Raw genomic sequence first — 11,661 nt, 5'->3', positions numbered from 1 at the left:
AAATGTCTCTACTTTTTAATATGCTGTCTAGGTTGGTTGTAGCTTTTCTTCCAAGGAGCAAGCGTCTTTTAATTTCATGGTTGCAGTCACCATCTGCAGTGATTTTGGAGCCCCAAAAAAGAAAGTCTCTCACTGTTTCCACTATTTTCCCATCTATTTGCCACGAAGTGATGGGACTGGATGCCATGATGATTGTTTTCTGAAAGTTGAGTTTTAAATCAACTTTTTTGCTCTCCACTTTCACTTTCATCAAGAGGCTGTTTAGTTCTTCTTCGCTTTCTGCCATAAGGGTGGTGTCATCTGCATATCTGAAGTTGTTGATATTTCTCCCGGCAATCTTGATTCCAGCTTGAGCTTCATTCAGCCCGGCATTTTGCATGATGTACTCTGCATATAAGTTAAATGAGCAGGGTGACAATATACAGCCTTTCATAGTGAAATATATATTTCAATATATTAGCAATAAATACGTAAAATTAAAAATACAATATCCTTTTAAATTGCTCCAAATAATCAATATATTTAAATGTAAATATAACAAAACACAGGACTTGTGTACTGAAAGCTATTTGACAGTTATAGAAAACATCAAAAATTATAAATAAATGGAGAAATATACTATATTCCTGGATTAGAAGTGACATAATTAAGGTGTCAATTCTCCCTAAACTGGATTAATGCAACCCTTATCAAAAACTTTAAGCAAAATAATCTTTATTGATATAGACCAGATTATTCTGAAATCCATTGAGAAAGGCAAAAGAACCAGAAGAGCTAAAACAACTCTGCAAGGAATCAATCTACCCGATTTCAAGACTTGTCATATAGCTAACAGAGTAATAAAGATTACCTGTGGCACTGGTGAAAGGAGACACATGTGGATCAATGGACTAGGCCAGAAAACCCAGAAAGAGAACCACACAAATATGCTCAAGTCAATTTTGACAAAGGAGCAAAGCAATTCAATAAAGGAACGATAGTCTGCTTTTTCAACAAATGATACTAGATCATTTAAACCTTGATCTAAATTTTACACCTTATAAAAAATTAACTCAAAATGGATTATGGACTTAAATGCAAAAGTATAAATATTTTTCAACAAAACACTGGGGAAAAAGCTCTTTGGAAAAACAGGTCTAATCAGAGTTCTTAAACCTGACACTAAAAACATAATTTATAAAGAAAAATTTGATCAACTAGGATTAAACAAGGGTGTGTTGGGATTGAGGTGGATGTAGCTAAAAGGCAACACGAGGGGTTGCTCGTGGTGATGAGTATGTTCCATATTTTGACTGTATCAATGTCAATACCACAGCTGTGATGTTTTGCAGGATCTATAATATCAGAGTTTTTTTTTAAAAACTAGTTGTCCGTGATATTACCATTGGTGAAAGCTGGCAGTAGCTAAGCAGGATCTCTCTGTATTGTTTCTTAAAACTGACTATGAATCTATAATTATAGAAAAATAAACACTATTTTTAAAAATGTCAAGTTTGGGGGCTAAAAAATTACTACACCAGCACTTCCAGAAGTGGGTGGTTAGAAGAAAATCCAGTGTTCACTCTACATATTTATTTATAGACATTAATATCAATTTCAGTTACTTCAAATGAATCTGAAAGCTACAGTTTTAAAAATGAAAACAATTACTACACTGAATTAGGCAAGATGAGCTAAAATAAAATTAATATGAAGAACTCATGGTCTCTGTTAATCTGAAAACAGCTCTCAAACTTTCTGGTCTCAGAATCCCATTATGCTCTTCTACCCATCAATATGTACCTTATTAAAAATTAAAACAGAGGAATTCTTAACATAATCTTTAAAATTACATGTTAACACAAATAGCATTTGTTTAAAAAATACATTTCTCCCCCAAAATCTTAGGTGAGTCATACTGTTTTACATTTTTGCAAATCTCCACCTCAATAGAATACAGATGGATTCTCATGTCTCCCTACAGAATACACTACAATACATTGTTTTACTGAAAGCAATGAAAAAAAGCAGACCACACCCAGATAAACTTGGTAAGAGCAAACTGTCTCAACAGTTACAGATAGTTTCGGATATTCTTTGAAACTACACCAAAATCCAAAAAGCCATAGTTTTCAAAAAGATTCTAAATTGCAACATGGAATCTAAAAACATATTAGCGAACTTCTAAAACTCTCTTACATTAAAATACTTTAAGCTACCATGCTCTTTGAATGGATCTTTGACTTACATTATCATTTTGTAAATCACAAATTAGTTTCTTGATAAACACTGGTTTGCTGAGTTATAAAAGCATTCCAAAAGCTCAACATTTTATTAGGTAATTATTTTTAAAAATTACATTTTCAAAAGTATCACTACTGATTTCATTGGAAAAGTGTTTAAAAGCACTGAGAAGGTGTCAGGCTCAAGACGGCACATTAAGTTTTCCAAAATTCTAATTTCTGCTTGAAAATTGTATAATGGGCAACAAATACTGTCAGTTGTCTTTCTTGAGTAAACAGATTCATTACAGTCATTTTGAGAAAACATGTGGCAAATATCCATGTCTCAATAATCACAGTTTCTCTCGTCAGTCAGTTTTTTCAAATAAAATGGTATTCCATGAAAAAAGCAGCTGGTTTAGCTCAGAACGCAATCACACAGGTGTATTTCCTCCAGAATGTGCAGTATACAGAACTTCATGTATACTTCTCATTTTGTTATACAGATTATTTAAAAGACATGTAATCACATCTAATGCGATTCTCTAGTCAAACACTGAGAGCTTTCCCCCTACAATCTGGAAAAAGAGAAGAATGCTCACTTTCACCACTTTTATTCAACATACTACTGAACTTCTAGTGAGAGCAATCAGGCAAGAAAAAGAAATAAGATCTAAATTAGAAGCAAAGAAGTCAAATTATCTCTGTTCATCGATGTTACTTGTTGTAAAGCCCTAATGAGTCCACAAAAAACTGTTACAGCTAATAAATGAATTCAGCAAACTTGCAGAATATAAAACATTCAAAAATGAATTGCATTTCTATAAATTAATGATGAACAATAGAAAAAATAAACTAAGAATTCTATTTATAATTTTATCAAAAAGAATAAAATATTTAGGAGTAAATTTAACCAAACAGGTATAAGACTTGTATACTGAAAACCATAACAAGAAATAAAAGATACAAATAAATTGAAATATATCTCATTTTCATGGATTGAAAGATTTAATACTACTAAGATAACCATATTCAAAGCAACCTACAAATTGAATGGAATCAAAAAACCCATCCTAAAATTCATATAGATTTCCAACTGATCCTAAATAGCCAAAACAATCTTTAAAAAGAAAATTAAAGTTAAAAGACTATTTCCTGATTTCAGTACTTAAGAGAAAACAATAGTAATCAGAAATAGTATAGTATAGGCATAAGGACAGACGTATAGACCAACAAAATAGAATCAAGAGCCCAGAAACAAACACCTGTATAGTCTTCACTAGTCATTATGGAAGTGAAAATTAAACCACAGATACTACTCTATAATCATTAGAATGTCTTTTTTCAAAACAAGCAAACAAACAGAAAATAATGTATACTGATGAAGATGTGCAGAAACTGGAATCCTGGCGCACTGCAAGTGGCAACATCACATGGCACAGTCAGTGTGGAAAACAGTACAGTTGTTCCTCAAAAACTAAACACAGAATTACATGATTTACCGACTTCACTTCTCGGCACATACTCAAAAGAACTGAAGAAGGGACTCAAACACGGATATTCGTACAATCATGTTCATACCAGTGTTGCTCACAATAGCCAAAAACTGGAAGCAACTCTACTGTCATCAACAGATGCTTAACTAAAATCTGGTATATAGATACAAGACTATTATTTAGCTCTTAAAAAGGGAAAAACGTCTGACACATGCTGCAGCCTGGATGAACCTTGAAAATTATGTTAAGTTAAAAAAAGCACTCTCAAAAGAATAAGTTCCATGATTTCACTTAAATGAGCCAACCCAGAGTGGCCAAATTCATACTCACAGAAGTATGGGTGGTTGCCAGGGATGGGAGAGAATAGGGAATTACTGTTTAATGAGAATGGAGTTTCAGTTTGGGAAAATGAAAAAAGTTCTGGAGGAGGATGGTGATGACAGTTGCAAAACAGTGTGAATGGACTTAACTGTACATTTAAAAAATGGTTAAAACGGTAAATTAACATTATGTATATTTTACTAAAATAAAGAGGGGAAAAAAAGATTAAAGTGTTAAGTTGTATGTTTCATATATTTTACCATAATGAAAAAAGCCCAAGCACACACACAGACACACTCACACACAAGGGTCAAGATTTAACAAAATCAGTAAGCTGAGCTACTGTGATGAGCATAGTCAGGAAAGTGACATTTTTTAACTGTGAACATGCAGTTTGAAAAATACAATGATTACTGGTACAGTCTGGTGCCTCTGCCTTGATTAATGATTAGGCACTACCAGTTTTCACTCACCTTTCCTTTTACACCATCAAAGAACATACTAACACAGCGAAAAGAACTGTGAAAGAGAGAATATCTTAGTAGCATTTGAAAATAATTTTTACCTTGTCTCTCAAGCTTCCTAAAAGGGTCTTGGTGATCCACCAAAGGGAATCTAGTGACCACACTTTCAGAACCACTTCTCTAAGAATGGATACATATGGGAAGAGCAGAATAATATGACAGACTGAAAAAGCTGGAAATTTTTCCAAGTCTTCCTCAAACAGGTCAATGTTTGTAACTGGAGTTCATTATTGGCCTTAACACGTCAGAAGTTCCTAAAAATCTTAAGATGCGCACACAACATATACAAAATGTAGTTCGTGAAGACAACATACAGACATACAAAAAAGTGTTAAATTATCTTTCTTAATCTTTTTTATTAATTTTTATTTTATTTATTTTGGCCACACTGTGCAGCTTGTGGGATCTTAGTTCCCCATCAGGAATCAAACCTGGACCTTCAACAATGTAAGTGCAGAATTGTGCAGAAATACTGGTTTTTACACCATCCTAAAAGAAAACTTAGGGCTTTTTTGATGTAGAAAAGTTATTAAAGTTGGGATCTTAAATTGTGCGGGGAGGGAAAAAAACACCATTGAGTGTCAAAGTTCTAAAAGCAGAACTCATTTTGTGCAATGAACATAAGGAAAGACTACTGTATAGTTTTTTTGTTTGTTTTATTTTTCTTTAAATGAAGAAAAGCTTTGCTTAAGGGTTGCATACTTTTATTGGAGTAAATCTGAATGATCCTACTCCTTTGGAGTAAAACTTAGTGCTTCCAATTGTATTTAGCTTCTGGTTGGAATTTGAATAAATGAAAACCTAAATAAAATAGGTGAAAGTTCCCTGACTATTCAGGTGAATATACACACACACACACACACACACACACACACACAACAATGAAAGTGCAGTCTTAACCACTAGACTGCTGGGGAATTCCCTGTATCTTTTCTGAGTTGAGAGGAAATTCATGTAAGTTTAAATTAACAACGTTAAAGTATATAACCCAGGGACATTTATCATACAGTTGTGCAACCATCACCTATATCTAATTCCAAAACACTTTCGTCACCCTCAAAGACAACCTCATACCCATTCAAGTCATTCATTTCCCATTCCTTTCTCCCCGAGTCTCTGGCAATGACTTTCTCTCTTTGTGGATTCATCTGGATATTTCATATAAATTTCACTTCACATGTTTTTGAGGTTCACCCACATTGTACTTGCATCAGCATTTCATTCCTTTTTATGGCAGAATAATATTTCTTTGCATGGATATACCACATAAATCTATTCATGCAATAATGGACAGTCAGGCTGTTTTCACCTTTTGGGTATTGTGAATTGTACTGCTATGAGTATTCTTGTAAAGTATTCGTCTGAAAACCTGCTTTCAATTCTTGTGAATACATACCTAGAAGTAAAATTACTGCAAGAGTGCTAGTAAAAGAGGTGGACGGGACTTCCCTGGTGGTCCACTGGTTAAGAATTCACCTTCGATTGCAGGGGCACGGGTTTGATTCCTGGTGGGGGACCTACCACATGGCGTGAGGCAACTAAGCCCACGTACGGTAACAACCAAGCCTGTGTGCTCTAGAGTCCTTCCATCGTAACGAGAGAAGCCCAGCCCTGCAACAAAAGATTCTGTATGCCACAACTAAGACTTAATGAAGACAAATAAATAAATATTAACAACAACAACAAAAAAGATGAGGAGTTAGGCAGTAGGGTGGGATAGGACACACACACAAATACTGCTAAAACAGTAATTTAAAAAGTTGCAGGTGGGGCATGTATGAAGAAAGGTATCAAGACAACCTTTAAGTTCTGAGTTTAGGCAACTAGCAGACAGTAATTCCTTTCACTGAAACAGGAAATATAGGAAGAGTAACAGGGAAGTGGGACAAGAGTGGGGAAAGATGATAAACTTGTTTTGTACATGTTTGATGTGCTCAAGAAATACCATTCAGTGACATTTAGACTGCTAAAAAAGAAAAAAAAATTACTGAATCATCAGCATAGTGATGGCAGAAAACATATTTTAAGGCATCAATTATAAATATATAAAGTGAAATTATTCTTAATCATTAAAAGCTTTCTACATGCTATAGCATATTAACTGTATTTTTAAAAATTCTAAAACAATTGCTGCTGTTGTTCAGTTACCAAGTTAAGTCCGATTCTTTGTGATCCCATGGACTGCAGCACGCCAGACTCCTTTGTCCTCCACCACGTCCCGAAGTTTGCTCAGATTCATATCCATTAAGACAGTGATGCTATCTAACCATCTCATCCTCTGCTCCCTGCTTCTCCTTCTGCCTTCAACCCTTCCCAGCATCAGGCTCTTTTTCAATGAGTCGGGTCTTCAAAACAGGTGGCCAAAGTATGGGAGCTTCAGTTTCAGTCCTTTCAATGAATATTCAGTGTTGATTTCCTTTAAGATTGACTGGTTTGATCTCCTTGATGTCCATGGACTTCTCAAGAATTTTCTCCAGCACCACAATTTGAAAGCATCAATTTTTTGGCATTCAGCCTTCTTTATGGTCCAACTCTCACATCTGTACATAGACTAAGGGAAAAAACCATAGCTTTGACTATACTAACCTTTATCAGCAAAGTATTATCTCTGCTTTTTAATACACTGGCTAGGTTTCTTATAGCCATGATCTTTGTTTTTTGTATGTTGAGTTTTAAGCCAGCCTTTTCACTCTCACTTTCACCAAGAAGCTCTTTAGTTTCCCTTCACTTCTGCCATAAGGGTGGTGGTATGTACATATCTGAGGTTACTGATATTTCTCCCCACAATCCTGATGCCAGCTTGTGCTTCATTCACCCTGGCATTTCAAATGATGTACTCTGCATATAAATTAAATGAGCAGGGTGACAATAAACAGCCTAGATGTACTCCTTTCTCAATTTTGAACCAGTCCCTTGTTTCATGTCTGGTTCTAATTGTTGCCTCTTGACCTGCATATGGGTTTCTCGGGAGCCAAGTAAGGTGGTCTGGCATTTCCATCTCTTTAGGAATTTTCCACAGTTTGTTGTGATCCACACAGTCAAAGGCTTTAGTGTAGTCAATGAAGCAGAAATAGATGTTTTTCTGGAATTCTCTTGCTTTTTCTATGATCCAGCGGATGTTGGCAATTTAACCTCTGGTTCCTCTGCCTTTTCTAAATTCAGCTTGTACATCTGAAGTTCTTAGTTTACACTGCTGAAGCCTAGCTGGAAGGACTTTGAGCTTTACCTTGCCAGCATGTGAAATGAGCGCAATTGTATGGTAGCTTGAACATTCTTCTGTATTGCCCTTCTTTGGAATTAGAATGAAAACCTGACACTTTCTAGTCCTGTGACCATGGCTGGGCTTTCCAAATTTGTTGGCACACTGAGTGCAGCACTTTCACAGCATTATTTTTTGGGATTTGAAATAGCTCAGCTGCAATTCCAACACCTCCACTGGCTCTGTTCTTAGTAATGCTTGTAGGGTAGGTTAATTGTATTCAATAGAGCTCTAATTATTTTGGTAATTATATCTCAACAGACCTGTTACAAAACAACAAAATGCTCACTTATGTTTTTGGTTACATTGTGTTGTATGTATCAAGGATATAGCTACTTTTTTCTTCTTAAGGGCCCTGAGGTACATCTCTTCAAAAAGAAATTATCTTTCTTTCAGGGAGACAAAGATAAGCAGACAGGCAGGGGAAATTGTCATAACTGCATTTGACATAGCATTTCACCTACTTATTCTTACATTTTGATCAGTACTTTTCTCTACCAATGTCATTTAACCACTTCAAGAAACTAAAAAATGCCAAGCTTAATACAAAATGTTCAACTAATTTTCCTTAGTTTATTTCTTGACATTCCAAATTTGATCAATCCTTTCAAAAATACTTATTCTGCAGAGATAATGTGATTCAAGGTATCACAGTAAGATGTCTAAAACAATGCCTGATACTCAGTAAATTACCGTCATCATCATTATACTAAAGGAAACAAAGGATCCTAAAGTTGATAAACAAAACTGCAGAGAACAGGGAGGAGATAAAGGTTATGTGTGACCTACAAAGGCACGATCATGTCACAGAAAGGAAACACTTGGCAGAAAATCCCACATCAGACTGAAAAATGCAGCAGCGTGATCACCTCCACAATGATCATCATTTCTATCTTCACCATCAACACCCAACACTTCTCTCCCCTAAAGCATCTATTTATATGCCTTTAATTTATTCTATTTATGGAATATTTAAACCTATGAAAACATTCCCAAACTCAGCTAACAGGGTATCTTATCATTTCCCCCCATGTTTCAAAAACTGTTTCAAATATACGTACCATTAGCTACACAGATCTGTTTTCATTTCCTCTTTCCCACTATCTTGGCCTATGGGGGTCAAGCATGTTTTCAAACTTTCACTATATGGCATAATGGTCTGCACCTTGCTTTCTTAGCTCAACATTTTGCCTGTTTGTTGTTTTATAATTCAATCATATTGTTTCATGTAGACCTAGTTAATTCATGAAAACTGTATTATATTAATATTGTATGAATGTAAAAATACATTTGTCCATACTCTAATGAGATGTCTATACTGTTTACCTATTTTTATTAACAGGCTACAATAATTTATTGAGTCTCCAGGATATATTCATAGAACTAGTAGGTCAAAGGACATATACCTTCAACTTCATTAGAGATTACTAAGTTCATCTCCTTTTTCACAGCTAGGACCGGCAGTGTAAGAGAGTTCTTGTCTCCTGTCCTCCTCCCCAATCCTTGGCATTGTCATACATTTTGCCGGGCCATGCTCTCTCAGTTTGCAGGATCTTAAGTTCCCTGCTGCTGCTGCTAAGTCACTTCAGTCGTGTCCGACTCTGTGTGACCCCATAGACGGCAGCCCACCAGGCTCCCCCGTCTCTGGGATTCTCCAGGCAAGAACACTGGAGTGGGTTGCCATTTCCTTCTCCAATGCATGAAAGTGAAAAGTGAAGAGTGAAAGGGAAGTCGCTCAGTTGCTTCCGACTCTTCGCAACCCCATGGACTGCAGCCCACCAGGCTCCTCCGTCCATGGGATTTTCCAGGCAAGAGTACTGGAGTGGGGTGCCATCGCCTTCTCCTTAAGTACCCTGACTAGGGATCAAACTCAATACTCTCCCCGATTCCCACAGTGAAAGCTTTGGGGCCTAACCACTGGATCATCAGGGAATTCTCTGTTATATTTTAAACTCTGCAAACCAAACGGTCTAATGTAGTACTTCATTGATTTATGTCTTCTTGATTAGTAAGATGAGTATCATTTACTGGTCTTTCAGGTTTCTGCTCATGTGAAATGCCTTTAACAGTATGGCCACTTTTCTACTGATCTGTGGTAGTTCTTAAGAATAGTCTGGGTAACAATCCTTTTGCTCTTTCTCCCTCCCCTCCAACATAAACGATATAAAACTGTTGCTGATTTTCATATCTAGTAAGGTTGATAAGCAAAGATAATTCCTGCCTTCTCAAAGTTCAGAGCTATTTTCCAGACATTCATATCTGTTTCTCAAACCCTTTTGGCCACTCACAAGTGAACTTCTCCATGAGGGCCAATACACACACATTCAACATATGAAGTGAAAAACAGGACTCTACATCAGTTTTTTCTAAGTAATTAACAACAAGCAAATATACAAGAAAATCACAGCTTGTCTCCATTCTATATAAACAATTTGGATATGGTATTAATACAACATATGGCTTTCATATGGATCAGTACACAAGCATCTATTTGATTAATAACTGTTTGCTAAATGCTTAAAAAATAATACCAGGTACATCAGGATGCCTGAAACAACAATGAAGAGTCTACTCTCTTTATCCAATGAATTAAGAATTAAGGTATAAATCCAGATTAAGCAGATCAAATATTTTAATTTTCAGTCGCACCATCATACAATCAGTTCTCCTGGATAAATTTGCTCTGCAGTAATGAAATGATTCTTCTAGATATTTTAGTGACAGCAGACTTCAGCTGGAAAAAAGTTAACTTCACTTACAGAAGCACTATCGAATGCTTTGTAAAATAAAGTCACTACCCTAAAGACGTATAATAATATAGCAAGAAAGTACCTTAGATCACTTAACTAATACATTTTCAGGTGAGGCACTTGCAATCCAGAAATTAAGAAATCTCCCTAATCCAGGTCCTCCTAAAATCTACAATCCTCTAAAATCCACAAATTCAGGATTCTTTCCATTACATCATGCATCTTATTTTAGACTCCCCCAGTCTAGAAACTCTGATTCCTCTCTTGATTTTACAAGATTGAGTTTTGTGTTATAGAAATAAAATTATCTCCCAACCCCATAACAATCTTTTAATTTCCATACTTCCCAATTTTGCCCTTCCCCCTATCCTCCATTAGACTGTACACAATGAAAAAAAAAACCTCACTGCTAAATTTGAGTGTAATTAGTAGCGGAGTCCTGAGCCCCTGGCTACTGTTTCCACGTTAAACAGTAGCACTAATCCTTTATATCTTATCCAACAACACCTACTAAACATCGCTTCGCAGGAAGCGCGGTGCACGCCGCTCCTCCTCGCCGGCAGCCCACCGACGCCAGGGAGCCCGGGGCGCCGGGTTAGGGGCGGTGCGGGGCACCCGGGGGCTGGGGTCGCTGGGGGAGTGGGGATCGCAAGGAGCGCGAGGAGGGGGGTCCCGGAGGCTCCAGGGAACAGGCCGGGGGGCGAAGAGCGGTCGACTCACCCTTCCGCAGCTCCCGCTCCCACACGGTGACGATGGGTCGCGAGTGCTTGCGATGGTGGATGAGCCACAGGGACAAGGTCTGCACGCTCTGCTGCGAGTTGCTCAACTCCGACAGCTTCTTCTCCAGCGCCGCCTCGGAGAAAGCGGACATCCCTCCGGCACCGCGTTTGCGCCGTCCCACGCGGTGAGGCTGAGCGGAGGAGACTTTCGCCGCCCCCGCCGCGGCCTCGCCTCCTCACCCCACCCTTCCCCACGCCCTCACCACCACTGCCGCCACATCCAACACCGGCCGCAAACCAGCAAGATGGCGTCCAGCCGGCAGTGACGTCACGGCTGACCGATGCCCCGCCCCTCAACCAGGCGCGGCCGAGAGGCGGGAACTCCTAGCGG

At 37.5% G+C, this 11,661-nt stretch overlaps 1 protein-coding gene across 5 annotated transcripts in view; it reads right to left on the bottom strand.

The window, feature by feature from the left end:
- The window catches only part of RPRD1A (regulation of nuclear pre-mRNA domain containing 1A), a 69,746-nt gene extending 58,226 nt beyond the window's left edge, over positions 1-11,520 (bottom strand). For all 5 annotated transcript variants that reach the window (XR_826089.1, XR_826090.1, XM_010849750.1 and 2 more), the window contains exon 1: positions 11,272-11,520. Coding sequence is in view for 3 of the 5 variants with exons in the window: in XM_010849750.1 (XP_010848052.1) it covers positions 11,272-11,422 (151 nt within the window). In the remaining 2 variants the exon portion in view is untranslated. The remainder of the gene's footprint in view (positions 1-11,271) is intronic.
- Between the last annotated feature and the right edge of the window lie 141 nt (positions 11,521-11,661).

Source organism: Bison bison, unplaced genomic scaffold (assembly GCF_000754665.1).
Source record: "Bison bison bison isolate TAMUID 2011002044 unplaced genomic scaffold, Bison_UMD1.0 scf7180017864286, whole genome shotgun sequence".
NCBI classification, from domain to species: domain Eukaryota; kingdom Metazoa; phylum Chordata; class Mammalia; order Artiodactyla; family Bovidae; genus Bison; species Bison bison.
The sequence above is the reverse complement of the archived record's forward strand: the minus strand, read 5'-3'. Positions and strand labels throughout refer to the sequence as shown.